This window comes from Coturnix japonica, chromosome 9, assembly GCF_001577835.2.
Source record: "Coturnix japonica isolate 7356 chromosome 9, Coturnix japonica 2.1, whole genome shotgun sequence".
In the NCBI taxonomy this organism is placed as follows: Eukaryota; Metazoa; Chordata; class Aves; order Galliformes; family Phasianidae; genus Coturnix; species Coturnix japonica.
In genome coordinates, this window is record NC_029524.1 from 6,502,790 (window position 1) to 6,525,248 (window position 22,459).

The 22,459-nt window shown below is 43.1% G+C and overlaps 1 protein-coding gene across 4 annotated transcripts in view; it reads right to left on the minus strand.

Moving 5' to 3' along the window:
• The window catches only part of PAX3 (paired box 3), a 61,317-nt gene that overhangs the window by 16,680 nt on the left and 22,178 nt on the right, over positions 1-22,459 (minus strand). For 2 of the 4 annotated variants that reach the window (XM_015871337.2, XM_015871335.2), the window contains exon 5: positions 7,820-8,025. In XM_015871337.2, coding sequence (XP_015726823.1) covers positions 7,820-8,025 — 206 coding nt within the window. The remainder of the gene's footprint in view (positions 1-7,819; positions 8,026-22,459) is intronic. The other 2 variants (XM_015871338.2, XM_015871340.2) reach the window with 1 other exon arrangement.

The following is a 22,459-nucleotide window of genomic DNA, read 5'->3' on the forward strand; positions in this document are numbered from 1 at the left end:
GGAAGAGACAAGATCTTACTGACACAGACAATAAAATCTGCAACATGTAGGTTAATACTGGTATCAGTGGTGACTATGTGTCACAAGTCCGAAGGGCAGGCAGGCACAGCAGGGGAGCCCAGACCTGGCTTGCATCACCAGTGCCTTGCTGCAGGTTTAGAGTATCTTCTATGGTTAAACCTTTTCCATGAGGAGGAAAACTACAGGAGAGAAAGGCTTTTACATTTTGTAAACAAAGGGACATTACTGTTCATAATTGTAGATCTTGAACCAGCTGCAGCTGATCAATTAGAAAAGATGCTAACAGTCAGCTAAGGTCTCACACAGTACATCTGCAGAGCCCCTGGCCAGGAGGAACACTAGCTGCTGAACCACAAGTAGAATTATTTGTAACAGTAAGTGAGGTCTCAGATCTGTCACCCTTCCAGTGAGCAGCCCATGCCAGCTTATGAATCAGCCATCACAGACTACATTTCCAGGTGTAACATTACAGGCTATAAGCTGCTTTTATATGAGCACATAGAACATTTTTAACTCCCTTGCTGACATTTCAGCCTGAATTTCTTACTCCTCAGACCTCTTCCACATGCTTATACCCCTCAGAGCCCACCAGTCTCATGTTCCTGTTTCAGTGTCCTTTGAAGATGACCGAAAAGAAAGAAGAGGCAAAATACTCTGAAGGGGGAGAAAGGGGTTCTCTGAAGAGCTGAAGTGCTCTTAGGAAGGATAATGGAGGTCACCGAGGGAGTGGGGAACAGTGAACACACATTGTAATTAGCCCACCCAGGTCATTAACTACAGCTTTCTCCGTGACACTCTCCCTTCTTCAGGTCAAGAGGGTTATCTGGTGATCTTCAAACGCTTCGGGAACCTTGCTGAACACCACTGTGTGGATTTCATTGAGGAAAATGGGGCAATGAGATTTTATTTCCTCTACAGATAAGCATCTGTCTTCTAAATCTTTCTTAAAAACTGAGTCAGATCTGAAACCGGAACTCAGCAGCAGCATTAAATGCCAAGTGTTATGCTTTTATTTACAGATTATAGGTCTTGCCTACATTCAGCTTATTTTATAGACAAGTGCTTTCCAGAACCACCATCGGCCATCACAGGCAGGGACACACTCCATGGTACCCAGAAGCCTACGGCAGCCCTTCAAGGAGCACATGCAGGAGCTCTGCTGCCAGACCAGCTGCCATGTGGCTGCTTTACCATTGCTGGGCAGACCAAAGTGACTTCAACAAAACACTCACAACAGCAGAGAGCTTCTACCAAATTATCCCCTGCAGAATATGGCTACAGGAGTTTGTTCCACACAAAGAATCTGCCACAAGGCCTTTTGCGAACACCAAGGACTCACTGCCACAATAACCACACGAGCTTTCTGCTACCCAGTGATGGAAAGGCACAAAAACATTGTAGCAGCAAGCACAGGGGGCATCATCCATGTGTGTCCTTGCTTTTCCTTTGATTTTAATGGTCTTTGGATCCACCTTGGGAAAAGCAAAAAGGATTTATCATAAAAATGATCATGTGTGTAGCCCCAGCAGTTACCATCACACATCTTCAAAAGTGAACTCACTGAAGCTGTGATTTCTGGGCATTTTAACACAAGAAATTTTATTGCCTAGTGTGGCCTGTCCCTTCTGACATGATGGCTGGTGTCTGAAACATGGTAAGTCTGACCTGGATCCGTACAGTAAAGATGTGGTTTACCGTCATGTTTAACTCCTACTCCTCACCAAGTAACTGCAGACCTTGGGTGTTGTGTGAAATGAAGCACAAAGAGGAAACAGTCTAACAGTAAGAAAAAAAAGTAACATGAAGAAAGTGAAATGGGAGAGTTAAAAAGTTGAAAATCAGATTAATAAAGTCAAAACAAAGTGACTCTAAGCTAAATAATTCAAACACTTGATTCATGTTTTACGTAATACCATAAGTCGGATACCAAACTTTATGCAGAAGCAGTTACACACTTTGTAGGTTAAGTTAAATTATATCTGTTTGAAATCATGTTATCCTACTTAGACTACATTCAGCTGCTTTAATTTATTCTGAAAAGTCCAGGACAAAAAAATTAATCAACACCTATGAAAAATCCACATGCATCATTACCTCTAATTAAAGAAATCTTGAAAAATGTTGCTAATATTAAGACAAGGCAAAAAAAAAAAATCACCACAAAGCCTTGTGTGTGCTCAGAAGCACGCTGTAAATACCCAGGGAAATGCTTCCTTTTGTTTGCTCATTTCCAACATCACTGAAACACATTTCCATTCAGCGAGTTTCAACACAATGCCAAAATCCCCATGTTATGAAGTGGACTTTTCAAATCTAGCAGATTCCCCATGGCATACTCACATCCTTCCACAGCCTCACTTCTGAGCAAAGCAATCATCACCTTTGTGCTGCAGTCACCGCAGCCACACTGAATTCCCACGTGGAAGCAAAGCAATAGATGTTAGAGCTTCTGCCTTTGAGAAACTCAAAATCCAGCATTGTTACACCAACAGACCTGCATCAGAAGAAATGTGACCTGCCTGTGCTGGGGCCTTAGCTCTAAATTAGGTCAGCATTGTGCTTGGTGTTGTGAAAACACGTGAATGGGCAGAGGAAAGGCAGCCTGCTGGGTGACCCCAGCACCCAAAGTGAGGCCATGCTCGCAGCCAAGGCACGTTCGTGTTGGTGAGACTTCGGCTCCCCAGCTTCAGTGTCACTTTCAGAGATGGAATGTAAATTACTCTGACGATTTGGAAACAAAGTTTAACCACAGAGTCTGGCCAAAATTTACATCTCTGAAGGCCTTGAAAATAGAACTGAAGAAGAGTGAGAGTATAGTGCAAAAAAAAGAAAAGAAAAAAAAAAGAAAGAAAAAAAGTGTAATATAAAGGAAGTAAGCATTGAAGACCCAATTTTTCACACATCTGGAACTGGACTGACAAAAAAGAAATCACTCTGCAATATAAAATATTAAATAAGTATAATATAATTTTGTATGTATATACATTGTAGTGATATTGAATGGATTAAGTGACCTAATAAGTTTCTCCCATTTCTGCTTTCTTATATCCAGATCCTGCTTTTTATTATCATTTTTCCTTTAAGTAGTTTGCAAGCGACCATGCCAGCATCTTACTTTGTTGATCTCAACAGGGTAGTCCTTAAGAGATGCATTTATTCACTTGGGAACATAGCAGTGTAATCAGCCCTGACATCTCAACAGCCTGATCACAAACACAGAGTGCTCTATGTGCTTTTAAGGGAAAAACATCTCTAAACCACCAGCACAAAACATCTGAGATGTGAATTCTGCAGGAAACGCGTGGATATTTTGTTAAAACACAGCCCTGACCATTGCAAGCGTAAGTGCCAAAAGCATGCAAAGTCAAAAGACTGAGGAATTGTTAGCGGTACTTCTCATTTCAGCCAAAGGGCCATTTTTTCCCCCATTTACCTCCTGATATTTTCCACATACCTGCCTCCTTGCCATATTCCCACCTCTTCCTTCCTCCAAAAAGCAAAAACAAACAAAAAAAAATAATGAAGGGAATCAAGAATTCCAACTACCTCCCAACGTGATCCAACACACTCAACTCTCACACGTTACTGCCTCAGTCCTGCACAACTCCTTTTAAAACACTGCAGCTGAGTGGTTCTGCAACTCAGCAGTATCCACTAATAAGCACAATGAACTGTGCAGTTCTAAATTACAACGCCACTAATTTTAGAGTACACAGGCAGTAGGGACCAGAAAAAGAGAATCCAACATCACGTCCTTTCTTCTCCTTTATATTTATAAAGGTCTTTTTGGGCCTGCATGTGTTTGTAGTTGGCTAATTTATCCGTATGAATTTCTGCTTTACCTCAGGAAAAAAACCTAATAATAATACTGCAGTTGCAAGGTTATCTATTACAAGAACACACACAGCATTTTCTTTCTGTATCCTATTTATGATGCAAGAGGGACATCCTGAAAAAGAGGCGCTATAAATTTTCCATCAACCACATCAGGAATATCTGTAAAGATCTGCTGAGAAGTCTTAAATGTTTCTGAATCCACCCCACATTCCTTTACCCCATCTCCCCATAGGACTATGCAGCTGGAGCACGAGCTCAAACCATTCCAGAGGAGCTGAGTGCAAATAAAGATTTTTTTTGGCACAGGTCCTTCCTCCCCTGATTTCCCAGTGAATGCTTCTCACTGTTTGCTACTGAGACTGTTAAAGCTCAGAGATTGGAGTTCAGATCTTTCAAATCATACCAGCAGCTTAAGAGTTATCACTGCTTCTCTCCCCTTTCCCTCCTCTATCTTCTCCAAACCCTCTCTCTTTCCACACATCACAGTGAACAGAAAAGTTAACCAACATGCAATCACTTCTCTAAAATAGTAAAAATATTCCTTTTTTTCCCCCCCATTTTTATTCTGGCTGCACAAGACTTCTGAGCCCTTAGGACTTCTATTTACTGAAGCTGTGAAGAGCTTTTTACCCCAGCTTACCACAGGGTTGACATGAGAATGAACAAACCCATCCCCAGCCTATAGACTGAGGGCTTACTCTGCTGCCAAACTCACCCAGTTCAACCAGGACTTAAAATAAGCCTGGTATGGGAATCCAGAAGTGGCCAGAGGAGACACTACTTACTTCATTCCTTATGCACTGTTTGTTACAGAAACCGTAACTGTGTTTCTCTGAAGCTCAGAAGGAGCCTTTGATCTTTATCTACAGTGGGGAAAATTTCACTTTTGGAATTAGCCCCAAGGTTGATTCGGTAAAAATAGGCTTGTAGACCTGAAGAGTCAACACTGCAACTTAATGATGGCTTAATGAGTTTTTATTGGAAGTTTACGAGTTTAATTCACAATATGGAAAGCTGTAACTTCATACTAAAGAGACTCACTTTATTTTTTTTAGGGCCAGTCTAGGCCGGGTGGACCTGACTTAAGTTTTTGAGTGATATATGTTGAATGCACATCAACTAACTTTTCCCTTCCTGATGCAGCTGACGTGAAGAAAAGAACCGTGTGCCCTTAGAAGAGGCAGCAGAGACTGTCCTGTTTCCACATGACATCTAGGCTCAAACACTATGGAAGAGACTCCCAGAGTCCTGGAGCACAAAGGCAGTGTAGGAGGAATTCAAGGGAGCGTTTAAACTTTTTACATACAGTGCTTAAGTACTCGTGATAATTACAGTTATGTATCTTGTGATTCTTGCAACATGGAGCTTGTTTCAACATTTCTTACCCCAAAAGCCTTTCCTGTCCCCACAATTTAAATGCACAAATAACATTAACAGTGTAAAGTCTGTTTTCAGTTGCTCATAGCTTTCAAAAAAATTCCCCTTAGGGGCTGAAACATTCTAAATTTGATCTGAACCCAGAGGTGGCTCTCCCCACCCCCTCCAACCAGCCTGCTTAGAAACACGTGCCTGGCCACCCTTCAGCAGTGAAAAAGTCAGAAAAAAAGATGCTTTGGAGGTTTTAGACTCCTCCTTTCATGAGTGTTCGGAGATTACCTTGGGAATAGAAGGAAGGAGGATGCACGGGAGTGGCAGTTAGAAAAAGCAAAGCATAGAGGGGCTGAAAGGATAGCTCGTTCATTCTGTCATAATCAGTTAAGAATTAATTAGCTAATATCGTAGGCAATGTAAAACAACCCTATGAGATCAATCGTTATAGAAAATCTCAAGAGAAAAAAATAATGTTCAAATGTCACCCAGATTTGGGCTGCAAAGAGGACATGATACTCTTGTACACAATATTTAATCAAGTAGCAGTCAAAGAGGTCTTTGTATATATATCCATATAAAATTTGGTATCTCTGATCTCTTTCATACTCTTACCAAAAAAGAAATGTGACTAAGAAAGCTTAAATGCTGCATCAGTATGGCCCTCCAGCCCTCTCAGGCTCAAGTCTCTTAGGGCTATTTCCTTTCACAGGTCCTCTTTTATTTCATGCCTATCATACGTGGCTATTTTAAGGGGCTATAGAGAGGTGCTGAATGCTGATAAGGAAAATCCTGTGTCCCTTAATCCACTGCTAAAACACTCTGCCAGCCCTTCAAGGGTACCAGACAGATGGAGTGCACTACGAAACTACCCACAGGCTGGCTACTTCAACCCCGGCTCATCTCTAAGCCAGAAAGGTTTTGTTCTGGTGTTTCAATCATTGATTGACTGGAAACTTTCTTCCATGCTGGGTTAGGCAAAATATCCATATGTCAGAGGTACTGGGGAATTTGTGTGGCTATAGATCATAGGAGTGGTGTGAGACAAGATGCGTCTCAAGGGAACCAAGGAAGCCATAAGGAATGTAAAAAGTCACAGGGTTAAAGCCACATTAAGACAGCTGTTATGTTAATGAGAGTTCTGCTTTTCTTCTAGCTGTGGGTCATTGATTTAGAAAAACACGAACAAGGTCTTTTTCATTTTATCGTATCTTTCCACTGAAGCTAACATAAACCATCATATCCTACATCCAGTTTGTCTTGCTAAGGGGACGTATGTAGGAAGCTATCTTTATTATGCTTGTGTGTGGATGATTTCCAGGGCTTGATTTGGTCTTACCTGGCCCAAGTTTAGATACAAAGCTGTTTTGCAAGCATTATACCTAATAAACATTTTAAGAAGAGAGTCATGCACCACTGAGTTTGCCCTCCAGACAAATTCATCCATACATCTGATTTTCTCTCACAGTCATAACAAACACTTGCAAGAAATTTGGTCTGAAGTCCTCTGCAAAAACATTTAGCAGGTAAAACTGACGAAGTCAGGATTCTTCAAGACAGATACCCAGTAAATGCAGGCAGGCTACAATAGGCATGCTTGTCTCATAAGGTCAGAGGGATATTCTGAATCGCCTATTTCAGTTTGCAGAGTCTGAATGCCTCAGGCTGAGTTTCAAAGGGTCAAACCACAAAAACAGCTTCACCAAAGTAGCCAAATTCACCTGGATCCTTGGTCAGTGCACAAGTTACCCTCATTTTTCTTGTCAGCAGTTTGGACTGATTTAAACTGGATACTCTTTTCCAAATCACTCGTGGATGTCAATTAACGAAGGAGCATTGGAGGATTCTCCCTGCAATACTAGACATCTCACAGGACACGATTCTGTGTTGTGAACAGAGCAAGTCTTAATCTGAACCTGAACTCCTAGATCCAGTTTATTCCAGAATTATTTGGCCTCTAGTTGCCAATTTCAGACATCTGAGATCCAGGTTCATGCTTCTATTTTTATTTATTTTATTATTATTTTAACTTATATCAATTCTATGATTTACTCTTCCAGCACTTGTTCAACAGATCAACATGTGAAGACCTAAAAAGCCATCTGACTATTTTGTTTTGAATTAAATATACAGTGGGTATAGGAGATTTAAAGGTTTAAATCAAGTCAGCTTCAAAACTTAACCTAATAGTAAGCTGTAGATACTGTACCAGCTACCATGCTCACTTGCACAGCTCTATAAACACGTCCTTTTTAAAATGTTTTTCTCTCCTCTGTTAATGCCTGAGAGACCCAAACAACAACAAATGAAATCAGTTAAATAACTATAAACTGGCGCAACAGCTGAACTGATTATATGCAGAGTGCTGTCAAATGCATAAAATAAACAAACTGGGGTAACAGACCTTCCTCTGTGAAGGCTGACTACACTGTTGTTTTTAAAAGTTGGAAAATCATTGTCCGTGTACAGATGTAAAAACCCCTGAGGCTTTACATACTGTAGCTTCTAACCTACAACAGGATCGTGTGAGAATATTAAAGGACTGTCATGTTAATGAGAACTTCCCTTTGTTAGGCAGCCTTTACATTCATACCTGAACTCGTGCTTCCGTGAGTTTGGCTCTTTGTGCAAGTTCTTCCCGAGTATAAATGTCAGGGTAGTGTGTCCTCTCAAAAGCTCTTTCCAGCTCTTCCAGTTGCTCTGCTGTGAAGGTTGTCCTGCTGCGACGCTGCTTTCTTTTTAAAGGTAAGTCTGGTTCAGAATCGATATCAGAGCCTTCATCAGACTGGGGTGCTGATGCTCAAAATAAAAAATAAAAATAAAACATTAGCTTTAGTTGAAGGGGAAAAAAAAAATGATGCATTGCTGATATCTTATGTTGAAAAAGTGCCTTTATCTCCATGACTCAGAACTGAATTGGCAAACTTCAAAACAGCAAATAAATGGAGAAACAAATCAGAGTTAAATGTTATGCCGTGCAAGTGTGTTCAAACCAAAACAATTAGCAGTTCAGTTTAACACGCTTTCCTGACCCAAAAATAGACAGGGACCTCTAGAAATCTTTTTGAGTGAATGAATTAATCTGTTTCTGCAATTTAACTCCGATAATTTTCAAGTTTAAAAACCTGGAGCAATTCTTTCATCTAATCAGACATCAGTGCAGCCTTCTTCCCTTATCTGCTGCACAGATAGAAACATCTGTCACACAGTGTGTTGCGCTTTGCAACTTAAACATATAGATGCACGTGCATGAAATTTTCCCTACAGACCTATAAGTAAATCCTTATTGCTGAAATGGTTGTGGAAGTGACAGCAAAGCTGTGGGAAGCAGCAACGAAGAAAGGAATTCTCCTACGTATTCAAATATTTCTTATGTCTTGTGTAGTTTTTGTCCTACACTCCGGTATTGGTGTATCTTGGCACATATAAGCATTTCTGCTCATTTGCAATATACTTGCCTGCCTTAGGACCACCTAATAACCCTAGGACAGCCCAGACATGTGTTAACTCAAAAAAACAACCAACCAACAACAACAAAAGTAAGGAGATACAAGAAACAACCAAAACTGAAACACACAGACCACTTCACTTCCTTTGCCTTACAGTTCTCCATTACTCCTCCCAGGCTTGGAAGGCTTCCCAGCACAGGCAATGGCTGTAGGCAGATGCAGGTGTGTGCCAACGGCTCAGCTTTCAGGAACCACTCCAGGATGTGAGCACAGACCAGCCCAGGTGTTGGACCAGAGGTCTCTCCTACTGTGCCCCGAGTTGGTACTTAAGGAGGGTCATCAAGAAACAGACCATGTACAGCACATCTACTCCCAAGACAGGGCCTACCACCCCTTGCAATCAGCCATTTAAAGCAAAATCGGAACCAGTGATCAGCTCTGGTTACTATACTTCACATAAAAGGATAAGTGGCACTGCCCTAACCTTGCTGACAATGAACACCATCCACAGCCCAGTCAGGCTGAGCCCGTAGCTACAGTTGTGATGAGGGCAACAAAGCCTCTCCTAGTACCCAACCACATTCTCTTTCTCCAACAAATTGTAATGAACCACACACACACACACACACACACATAAAAGACTTCCAAGGCCAGTTGTTTTCACTTGCATCTGCAGGCATCCCAGGCAACAAGTATTCCTTCCTCCCCAAGCCTTCAAGGAAAACCACCTAAAGAGGGCAGACACTCCTCAATGATGATGACACTGCTTGTTTTGTGGAAATGCAAGCACTGCTTCTACTCCTTCAGTGATTCCAAATAAATTATTGATAGAGACATTGATTTAGAATAATCTACTTAACGTGATTTATTTGAAAGTAACTGAGAACACAAAGCCAGAACAGAAACCACTGTTCCTCAAGCTGCAGCTCAAACCTTTCACCTCTTTCAATTTTAGCTATTTTCCATTTCCAATTTCACTCAAGCTGTTCAAAGCTAATAAATACACCTAATCTATTTATTTAGTCTTACAGTTTGGGAAAGAAAGAGTGCTTTTACAGACAGCTTCACCAAAGAGTTTATGAATTTCTACATACAAAGAAAATAATTACTGTAGCCAAGAGGCTTTTCTGTGGAAGCTATCAAAATGCACAGTGGGAACATCGAACTCTGAGTCTTTTACTTGTGTAAAGCTTTACCCCAAATAAGACTGAATTTAGCTGTTCTGGAGGATACTGTCTCTCATGACAAAGGGGAATGAGCACAAACATGCTGTCCCAAGCAGTTCAAGCTCATTCCTTCTAGAGGTTACAAATCTAGGGCACCCCAGGATAAACAACAGATTGAGATAGTGACAAATCCCAAATCTTTAGTTGGAAACCCAACCCCAGTGAGTCAGTGACACCTGCCTTCCTGGTTCAGAAACAAAGAAAACACAGGACTTTTAAAAGAGATCATTTCCCTGTGTTGCCTCAGATACCCATGGCACACCTACATGTGCATGAGTGAGGCAAACTGTCTTAAATGGCGCAATTTAGAGTGGATATTTATTGCTCTATGTCTGCCCTCAAGACCCTCAACTACCTGTGTGGGGATACCAGGGAGACTATAATCATCTTTCTAAAAATATTTCAGAAAGATTTAGTAAAAACTTACAGTGTTTCCCTGCACCTTCTGTTCACACAGCGGTGAGAACAAGAAGCTATCTTGATTTCATTTTAGCTTTACTTTACAGTAAGCATTATAAGAAATGCACAAAGATATTGTCCTTATTATTTTTTCAATGCTATTATTAAATGTCTATATAGGTGAGAAGCCTACCAGAGCAGTGGCTAAGCACACAAGTTGGACAAACCTCAGCCTTTGCAGTGTTTATTTGCTATCAGCTCAATAGCCACTGCCTACGACCCTCTCACTGAGCTAACATGGGCACTAGCTTCCACAGCATAACACTGCTCAGCACAGGAAAAGGCGGTTGTTTTTAGCTATTTCCACCCTCACAGACCCACGCTTCGTGTATTGCTAACCTTCTCAGCTATCCTGGCAATGTGAGCACTCCAACCCTGCAGGCTGTAAGTGTGGATCCCAGCTGCTCTCCTCCCCACATGGAGCACCATAGGGGCGGCAGCCCAAAGCACCACCAGTAGCTGAGCCGTGACGTTTAATTAAGGAAGAAATTACAGCATTAAAGGGCAATCATTTGTCCCGCAGCCCCTCGCGACCTGCCTGGTGGCCTGAGGAGAGGCTGCATCCTGGTTAGCGCAGCAGCAGCAGGAAGGTCCTGCTCAGCTTCACAGGTCACATGGAGCTCTGCAATTATCAGCTTTCCAAACACTGTAAATAGACGTGTCGGGGCAAAAACCAAATGACAAAATAATGCACAAGAGGTCATTCCCTGGATTGTTTCTCCTCTCAGCAAGACATTTCATTTGAATAATTAAATAACAAAAACATGACAACCATTTAAAAACCATACATGATAGATGCAGCACACCGCGCTCCACAGAGGCAGGCAGAGGGCCGCCGTCCTGTAGTCTGCCATGACACAGCTCCTCTGGCAGCCACTTAATAAAATGTTTCACAGCCCTTTCTTCCAAGCCTGTAGACAGGTTGTCTGCCCAGGGGTCTGGCTAGAACACGGCACGAGCTGTGCAGGCCGTGCTCCCAGCACCATGGCCGTGGCCCCAGCACCTCCATGTGTTGGCCACGCTGCCGGGTGCCGCCGGGCAGGAGGGGATGTGGGTGACCTCCGGCGTGTCGGCTCGGGTGCAAGCGAGGAGGAGCACGGCAGGGCCACCACCCCCACACAGACCCGCGGCAAATGACAAATGACACTTTCTCTTTGTGATCTTTGGGATTTTTGTTGACTTATTTGGAGGCTTTTGTTGGGTCCTAAGAAATGGCCTGTGGCTGAGGCCCATTCTGCCGATTTCCACGCTCCATCTGTGGTATCCATCAGCAGGGCCCTCGCCCGCATTCAGGGCTCTGACACCTGCCTGGCAGGATGCGGGCGGCACAAAGGAGGCGGCCGGGCTGGCGGGCGGGGGGCCGGGCGGCCGGGGGAAGGGGACGTGCAGCAGGGGTTAATCCACGCTTCCCCGGCCTGAAACCGGCACCTGGAGTCGGCCCCACGAGACCTCTGCCCACACCGGGGCCCAGCACTGTTGCAGAGGAACTGAAAAGAGAGATAGAAGAGGAAGCCATGGCAGGATCTGGGCCGCAAGGCTCACCCCAGAACTCCCTACAGAAAGCACACAGCCAGGCCAGATGCTCCCCCAGGTCTCCCACTTGCACTGGGGCAGACCCTCAGCAGCAGGCACGGCAGCAGTCGACAGACCAGAGATACTCCATGAGTCTTTTCTTTCCTCAAAATAAAATCCACAGGAAAATAAAACAATGATGTTACTTCCTACCAGCATCTTCCCTACCATCCTTCCCTCTCCTCCTGCTACGGGTTGGCATTTGCATAGAAAATATAGTTAAAGTTCTAGAGTCAAGCCAGCATCTCACTGCCAGCCCTCTGCTTTCCTGCACTTTCTGGGAGAAATGTGAGGCCAGGTCCCTCTCCCCCTCCTCACCACAGCAAGGGGCCATCAGGAAGGGCACAGCCTGCCAGTTCTGTGCCTGTCAAACCTGGGCAAATGAAGCCTGACACTCAACAAATCCCCCAGTGCTTCAGCCCCCGTGTAGGCTGAGCAGTGGTTGTGAGCATGGCTGGCGGTGGGGACAGGTGCTGGAGGTCTGTGGTCACCACCTGTGAGCTGTTCTGGACTCTCAGCAACCAGACGGCACCTTTAGCTGAGACTGAGCCTGAAGTTTAGAAAAGCATCATAAAACTGAGGGTTGTGATTCTCCCGCCAAAGCACTTTTGGTTAAGTTTATCAGGATCCTAAGCTGCAATGGTATCCAGTTTACAGGGAGATTCCGCACCCCAAATTTCACCTTGCTGGAGCTCAGCACAGACCTTGTTAGCAGTCAGACTCCTCTGCTTTGATGGAAAAGCAGATTTTGAAAAACAAAGAAAAACAAGAAGCCACAAAAAATTCCAGTGGGGTTAAGATAAAATATGCTAATGGTACTGCATGTTCCTGTTAAAAAAGTGAAAAATAAAGATCAGGAAGCACATGAAAAACAATTCTCAAACTTGCTAGAAAGCAACAGAAAACTTAATACCACGAGAAATACAAATAACTGTAAAGCTGCTTTTAACCCTTTTTACTGGCATTTTGACTATGATATATTTAAAAACAAGAAGCAAAACGCAAAAGCAGCCCTGTGCTGTAGACATGAATTTCACTCATCTAACAAGGATTAAGTCACACTTCAATTCCCCCTTTGAAAACCACTGCTATTTGCAAAGGGCATACTTACAAAAACATCGTAAATGGCTTTTTTAAAACTCCACAGGCACTTTACAGAAGTCTTAACTGAGAGAATGAGAGAAATGGGGAGAAAATTTGTTGCTGTTTAACTAAACTGATTAATAAGAGTAATTAATTGGTTAATGGAATTGGCAAACAGCAGTCGCATCTCCTGCAAGCTGCAAGCTGGAAATACAACACAGAAAGGGAAAAACAGCTGCAACAGTGATATAAGTGAGGTGCTAGAGAGGAGTGGATGGTATTTTTATTTTGATTGGACTGTTTCACATTGAGAAATGTGCTTTGTGCAGCTAAGTAAAAAGGAAAACAGTAGCTGCGGTAAAAGGAAATGGCCAACAGTGACTTTTATTTACAATTGCCAAGAGACAGGCTATTATTGACCATATGTGCCACAATCGCCCTCCTTATCATGGGGTTGGCCATCATGTCCATTGGGAGCTGTTAATGAACTGGGTAATTGAGCTGCTGACATGTGTTACCAAAACAAAACAATAGGAAGAAGAGACAAATGAACATTTTATTTGCCAATCAGAGTAGGTTCCGCTTTTCAGGGAGCTGTGCCTAAGTAAGTGACTGAATACATAAAACAGTGCATTGAAGGCAAGCAGATGCATGCACAATAATGGTTAACTGACAGCCTATGGCCCATCTGTGCTTAACATTTTGTTAAAGAAATTACTTGACTTGCTAAAGAGACAAATCATACAGCTGCCCCAAGTGCTGCATTATAAGAGATAAATCATTAGCTAAACTGTTTCATGCTTAAAATGACAATGCATATTAACAGTTATGCAGGAACATTTTGTCAGCACAGCTTGATGCAGTTATAACTTACAAAAAATGTGACAGCTCATCGCTATTCAACGATTTCAGCTCAGAAGAGAATAACAGCACTGTGAAAACACTTCACCGCACAAACAATAGGCAACTTACAGTCTCGTTTTGAAAATGTATTTTGCTTAGGAATGATGAAATAATATGGAAAGGAAGGAGGAGAAAAAAAAACAGCCAGTATCTAACTGTTCTGCGCCATTAACCTGCTAGCATGTACTTCATTCAGAATCACAGAGCATCAAAAAGGAACACATTCCATTTTAAATATCAAAGACTGCATCGCCAGCACTAAGAATAAATGGCTAATTCTCAACAGTGCATGAAAGGATAAGGAATTTCTGGAGTGAAAGGAAGGGAAGAGGAAACGGCAAATACAACAGCTACAAAAATCTCTCCTTATTCTCCCACCTCTTCTAAAAAGAGATTTGTTTTGTTGATACAAGTAACATTAAAGTACTTGGCAGCTTTGCACGTGGGCTGATCCCACTCTGTAGTTTCATCGCTGTTTATATGTGTTGGGAATTATTTTATGCTGCAAACTAAATATAAAGGAACTGCAATTAGCACTCCAGCGCTGTTGTGCAGACACAGTGTATGCGTATACCCACCACCTAATGCTCACAGAAGCTGCTAAGGGAGGGCACAAAACTTTGCCCCCTCCTCCCAGCTTATGTCAGGGAAGACAGATCCCTCAGTTAGACCTACATGGGCACCTGCAGGTATGATCTGCCCTTGCTCGATCTCACCATCAGTCTTAGCAGATCCAGGGAAAGAAGTTCTCACAGAGGGCTGTAACAATGCCTGCTCTGAGCATAACAAAGTGCCCAGGACAAACTCTGTCACTGGACTCTGAGTCACTCCAGACCATCCCTGAATATCCTCTGCTGACAGAGAGGAGGAACCTCTGAAAAGCACAGAGTCATCACAAACACACCCAGCTGACTTTTTCTAGGAGCTCACGAGTTCCTACAGCTGGGGGCTTTTCCAGTTCTTCCCACAGGGAGCATCCACTGTAACACTGAAAGCACGAGCCTCCTATTCAAGTATTGCAACATCTTGCCTTCTTTCAAATATCACTATCAGTTTTCAAGGAAAAATCTCCAGAGGGCTCATCACAAAAGAACACAACTGCCTCCTAAATGTACCAAAAAAAAAATTAAAAAAACAAAAGGTGAAAGGAACAGAATACTCAGATCCAAATGAGGATATTGCACAATTCACAGAACAAACTAAGAAAGGACTGGCAGCAAGTCTTCAAGGCAGTATCAGCTGACTGGTAATCAATTAAGGCTGAAAACACTGAGTGTCCTGGGAGATGGAATTTGTCAGCTGAGAAGTGAAATAAAGCAAATGAAAGAGTTTCTGGGTAAATAACGAGACTGTACTACTGAGTTAAAGCACTGCAATAATTGAGCTGTCAGCAATCTCTCACTGCATAGGCAGTGTGGATTGAGATTACTTTATTACATTCTCTGTACCTTTCAAATAGCTCTAGCACCTGTATCAAACTGTCCTCAACTCAAAACAACACTGACACAGCAAGTTGTAGGTAGCCTCAGTTCCACATCAACACTACAGTCCTCTCAAGTGAGGAATGTGAGCAGATGAACCTCACAGCAGCTACCAGAGCTCGCAGGTGCCACCTGGCTTTACTGTGCCATCATATGTGCACCAGGTGGACAAAGCAAGACATTTCCTAAGGCAGACATTGAGAAAACTGATATCTGGGAGATAAAAAGAAAACCTCTCTATACATGCACTGCACCATAAAGACATTAACACTTCAATTTGCTAACAGAGAAGGAAGGCATACAGCTTGCTACCTATTCAAAAGAAACACGAAGAGCTTAATTTCCAAAGCAAACCCACAATTCTTCTGTCCAGTCTATAGGGAAAGGGACCTATTCTCTACCACAGCCATATTTAATTGCCATACATTTGGCCTTATTTACTACTTGTTGACAGATGCTCTTGAAAACCTACAAGAACAATGGCTGCCGATGAATGCTTAATAGTAGAGATGTCAAGTATTATTTGACTAAACATATTCACACTTACATCACCTGTTTTGAAACCCCTACAGATATTAATAATAAATTGACCATTGCCTCTTCAAATTATTAGCAGCCCCAAAAACTGAAAATGTAACTTTTGCACCAAATTCTGCATGATACGCACGCTGACTTTTTATTGTTTCCCCCCAGACATGAACAGAAGCAGCAGGATTGCTGCAGGGACACCCTGCAGGCTGTGCCTGGACACTAACATTTGGATTCTTTCATTATTTTCTTTTTCTCCCACCCCGTATATTACTTAAAACTGCAGAGTTTGAGATGCTGTAAGGACATGGCCTATTTTCCAGCTTTTTTCTACCTTGGTGCCAAAAAGATCCAGAGATTTTCCTCAAAAGTTTTAGGTAAGATTTTAAATAAATTAAAAATTTCAAGAAGTCTGAACTCAGTAAAACAGCCTCTGCTTTTTCTGGATCAGGAAGAAGAGTTCACTGCCAGGTGATCTCTCATGCTGAAAAAGTCAAGTAATTACAGCTGATGGTCCTAACCTCCAAAATGAGTGCAAATCCTCTATCACAACAGTAAAAATGGCCCCACACATTTGCCAAGTTGCAAACACACACATTCAGAAAAGTCATGATAATACCCAGTTCCCTAGCTACAATCTTTAATCTCTATGAAACTATCTCAAATTGCTAAGCAGTAGGATTAATTGATAGCATCTATCCAAAGGATCTCTCAGTTTCCCATAGGTCCTCAGCGTTACAAGGGGAGAGGAAGAGATGAAAAAAGATGTGATTCAAGCTTTGTGTTAATTATCTAGCTGTAAAAAATTCTGGTTCCTGCTTCATCTTGCTTTGTGTTATGGCACCACAAACACAATCTCCACTTGTTCCACATGTGGCTGCAAGCACCACCACAAAGGGTTATATACGTGATGCTGAGCACCCAGTAACAGCAATGGGGAGAATCTGAATAGCTCTCTGGTGAAATGTGTGAGAAGAGAGCTTTCCCAGATGGACACACAACTGTTCATCATGTGGGAGCCTGGGTCTGGCTGTGTGAGTGCCACATCCAGTCTTGCTGACGTCACCTGGTCTTAAGATGGGTGTGGGTAGCCCTCCCGAGCTGGTGAGCAGGGCTCCTGCTTACCAGAGCAATATAAACAACAAGTGCCCCTGCAACAGATGGCCTGGAAACACTTGTGAGGTTTTCACTGACAAGTACCTTCATCACACCAGTTAGATTTTCCAAATCCCGGTCTAAGGGCAGATACCAAATAACACCCTTCAAACGAAGTTGGACACCGGCTGCACTCTGGCTGACATTTATTTGATTCTAACACATATCATCCCATATGAAGAGATTAGCCATTATGTGGAGTGGGAAACTTCACAGCGAAAGCTCAGGCTGCAATCTTCAGAGAAGAATCAGCACCTGCCCTTACAATTAATAGCTGTCATGTTGCTCTGCTTTGCAAAACTCAAATTCCTGGATTCGATTTGTGATTTGACTGCCTAGGAAAAAAAGCTTGCAAAAGTGGCTTAACAAAACAGAATCTCATAGTAGCTCCATGGTTCACCTTTACTTTGCTTTTCCAATCCCACACTGCTCAGAATTCTTCCTATGCTGTTCTGTATAGGACACAAAACCTATGAGTACCACTGTGATCAGTATCTAAAACAAGGACATTGATTACAGTCATTGTCTGCATGAAGGAAAGCCTAGACCATCTTCTGAGATAATACACAATGAGTGGGACACCGCTGTCTGTCTCCAAGCAGTCACACATTTAGCTGGATGAAAATGAGCATCTTTTCCTCCAGGAATAATATTAAATTTAAGTCTAGAATTTGTGTTACAACCTGGGACCACTGAGGTTCAGCAGAAGGTTTGTGATCTTTCTAAGCAAGCCTGGACTTTGTTTTGAATTTTAAAAATGGGCCTATTTACGGTTTTGCATCAAAGTCATGTGAAATGTGTGGTTTTGTATGGCTTCAATTAGGGCCAAGCCCGAGGCACTAAAAGTTCAGATTCTGATCTGGATCCAGACCCACCCAAAGCTGAGGGACGTTTGGACAAAGGCACTTGGTTCTTGTCCACCTCCAATTCCAGCATGAAAGCCAGGTGGGACCCGCTGCCAGCAGACTCCTGCTTCTCCTCAGGCACTTGCAGCTTTTCCAACTTGATCTGGTGGCAGCAGGAGGAGAGTCCCTACTACTTCTGTTGGGATCTGAAACCCCTAAGACACTTGAGTTCCTGCAAACCAAAACCATGGCATCTTCCCAACTCTTACAATTAAGCTTGAAGCCATGAGGAAAAAAGAAATCCCAAATTAACAGCCATATTGACAGCTTTATAGAGCCCTGAGGGCTCTGCCTACATCCAAAGAAGACAGTGGGGCTTTTTTAAATTAAAGTGAATTAGCAATCAAGTTCCTAAGAAGGATTCATTTAATAAGCTAAAGAGCAGAATTCAAAACAATTTCAAAAGTAATCCTTTGGCCATAAATTATTCTCTGTACAGTGGAAAAAAATGTCATTCTGATGCTTGTCTTAATTGGCAGTTGTTTTCCTCCTTTAAAGTAATTGTTTATGACAATAATGGGCATCATCTTGCAGTAAACTAATGTTGCCATTGGCTTCATTAGAAGCAAGATAAGGTCCTAATTATTTTCTCATAAATCACCAGAACTTATTTTCTTATTTTTGACAAGAGGTACGGAGATAGAATCAGAGCCCTCTTGATACTGCTGAGCACCTGGCAGGACCCAAACTGCCCATACTCCTCAGCCTCTGAGCCTACCAACGCACTGAAGGAGCTATCAAACCAACCTGGCTGCTTGAGCTCCTGGTTTCATGAGCCCATTCCATGGAGCGGGTGAGCTCCTGGCCAGCAGTGCCCAGCTCCCATGCAAGTTATTCTACAGGGCTTAAACTCATAGGTTAGCAGCATGGATACATACTCACAAGCACAGTCAAAGTCAATCCCGCAAGCTCTTTTGGATGTTTATATCGAACTCAATGCTGCTACCATTAAAACTGAAGACTTACAGACTCCTAAAATGCCATTCCCTTTAATATGATTTCCTATGGTAACACGCAATTCATTGGAAGGCCTTTGCACCTATTTAGGAACAGACAGACTTTCAAATTAACTTCAGTGGAGCCATGACAGATTATACCAGGAAGGTTCGACTGCTCTGTCGTTTGGGCATGTTTCTAATTCACGTCATTTCATGCTTTCAGACCATGGCTGCAGCTTGGTGAGGACAGGAATATTTCCCCTTCTCCTCATTTCACTTTCTCATTCCAGGCTCTCTCCCCCCTTTCCTCCCCACCCTATTCTGTGCTAGTGGAAAAATAAAATCTTGTTAAAGCCCTTCCCAAAAAATGGAAAGAGAGGGGAGCGTCTGTCTGTAGGGGGACCGGCATTTGGTCACAGCACTCACTCAGGATGCCTTGGAGCAACTGCCTGAGAGCAGAGCTGAGCTCATGCCCACCCCATCTTCTCCATTCCCACTTTTGGAAAGGTTCAGTGAGTGCTTAGAAACAAAAGGAACAAAAACTCAACACCCCAAAATCCAACAACCCCCCCCACTCTTCTCCCAAAACCTCTGATCCTGAGCCTGGCATGGGCACGTGTCCTCTCCCAGCTTCCAACTGAGACTCTCAGCTGAAGACAGGAAAATCCTAACAAACATCACGTGCTCCCACGTCTGCTTTGTCCAGTTGCCAAGGCCAGGCAGGAAATGTATTTCATCTAAAAGAAAATTAAAACTTGCTTGCTACGGCTTAAGCTTCTTCCTTGAGACCTTTCTCCTATACTTTAATGACACAAACTTCAGAAAGCAAGAAGCACCAGATATGATTAACGGGCTGGAACCACCCTGCTCCAAAGAGCAGCAGGCACGTTGCTGTTGCACGAGCACATCAGGGCTCTCCGTTATGCTGACCGACATCTCTGGAGCTCAGGACTTTCCAATGCACAACGTTATATACAGTAAGAAATCAAGAATACAAGACTCACACCATAGAAGGAAAACCTAACAGGGAATCATTTCTGTTGCTTCTTGTCATCAAACTGGTTCTCAGAAACTCCGGATTATCACTGCACATTGTATTTTAATCACTATTCACCATCAGCATAATGAGCTCTAGTGAACAGTCACAGTTATCATTCATATAGCTGGGCTTTGCTCTTCCCTCTCAAAGCATAACCAAGTTGCAACCTTCAAACCAACCTCTTCAGCAAGTCAAGCAAAGTGCCTCCTCACGGCAGCACAACAGCATTTTAAAGAACGCTAGTCCACATTTTTCCCCTTGGTTCAATGGGGGAGCATCTTAGCGTGGAACTAAAACGAGTCAACACCACCAAGCACAAAGGATCGCCAGGATTTTCTGCAGCATGGGCTTGTCAAAGCAAGCAGGCAGCCTTTGTGTGCGCCGGCACAGCGGGAGCATTCCTGCGGGGTTGCGCTGCGTCCCAGCCACTGTGCCCGGGGCGCCAGGGTTCCCACAGCCGAGGCGGTGGGAAGAGGAGAAAGCGGTGATGTTGTGAATGGGACAAACTGGTCAGCACGCTCCTTCGGAGAGGCACAGCATCCAGGAGGAACCACGTGGGGGGATTTACAATACCCCTGCATCAAAGGGGATGGCGTGGGCTATGTCAGCTCTTTCAGAAGAAAGCCACATCTGTCCCCAATAGCACCGACGGCTTAGGACAGAGTGCAAAGACATTGCAGAGTATCCTCTATGCCCATACCAAAGGATGCTCTAGCTTTTGATTTTAAAAGGTAAAAACAAAAATAATTTTTAATCAATCCCCATTTTCCTTTTCCCATTAAGGATGCCTTAGTTTAAGTCTCAGTTCTGCAAAGCGTTCCAAGAAATCATCCAGTTTCTCTGGTTCAATCTTCATATTTCTGTGTTCCCTCCACACCTTGCAGTAAGGCAGCTCTAAGGACACGGCCCGCAGCCGGCGCTGAATGGGTGACCCTCCAGAACACACTGACCCAAAGATAAACTTTGACCTGACGTTTGCTAATAACACTTCTTCTTAAGATGCCTTGTTTCTTTTATGAACTACTGCTTGACTCTAGGATCTAGGAGCTGACATGCATTAATATACATCTCTGAGTGCCCTTTGACTTGGCCATCAAGACCCTTTGACCCCAGACTTGATTCCTAAACCCCGTCAATTGTTTGCAAGTGGAAAAAACTTATTTTCTAGTAATAATTAATTTTGGTCATGTTTTATTTAGCGTTTCTCTTGTCCTTTTAACTTGTCCTCATTTGAGTTTGTGTATAACGGATGCTTATTTCATTTAGTCACTTTCCAGTCTACACAAAATACCTTAGAGTTTAGTTCTTTGTTTTCAAGCTTTGTAAGCCTCCGATGGTACCCCAGTGCCTCGACACTGCAAAAAAAAGAATCGCCCTAAGAACAATAATACGTCCTGAAAAGCTTCCTTTTATGCACTGCTTTTCAGACTTATCTGAGACTACAACCTCACAACCTTTTTCAGATAACTTCACAGCACTGGGAGCCCCGAAAGTTGCTGGCAAAACAACTGCACAGCAGCGGGATCAGCCCCTCTGCTCAGGCAGTCAGTGCCTGTTTCCAGCCAATGCCTGGAATTTTTACACTCACCTCTTGAAAGAAGAAATGTAATTTGTCTACACAAAGAAGCGTGTATTTATTTTTGTTGTTACATATATACACACACACAAATTCGTACCTTCTGTCCCCGCACTTTTAGCAGATATCTACACACATCGTGTGCATGGAGAAGGGCAGAGCCTGTTGCCAGCCCAGCCCCGCTGCTACTTCCCAGTGCATTCCAGGATGGAAATATCTAATTCCTGGAATCGTGTTACATTATGGCAGGAACTGCTGCACTACTGCCTGGTTTACATCAGGGCTGAGGGATCGCACAAAGAGCAAACGCGTTCCAGCGCTTAGATGATGTATCAAGTGTACATCGCACACATCGCATTACAGCAATCAGTGGCTGGTAAGGAACACCAGCAAATGAGAGGCCTCCAGTCTTGGAAGGAGCACTGGGACACAGCAAATAAGGGGTTTTAGCAAAATGAAGAAGCTAGCCTTTATTTTTGTTTATAAAATGCAGCATAGCCTCAGCAATTACAGTGTTATATTCTTAGAGCTGCTCTGTTTTTTTGCTAGGCAAAAGTATTTCCCAAAAGTACCGACAAAATGCAGTTAAAATATAAGGGTTGCTTTAAAAAATTCTATGCAAATAACCAACTAATAGATCTTCAGTGAAGACAACTAAGGGCAGGGTACATCAGACAACTGCGTACAGGGAAAGGAAGGAGCCCGTGTGGGAGGGAATACTTAGGTTCCACTTCTTGGTGCAGGGGGCAAAGGAGACCTCAGTTTGAGGCAAGGATGGTGGGGAAGCTGACTTTGAATTGCAATGCTTCCCAGCATCCAGAAATCCCCCTGGGCAGGTGCTAGGGGGCAAGCAGAACTCCAGGGCCAGCTCTTCCACCAGCACTTTCAAATCATGGTTTTTTGGACAAATCTCTCCAGA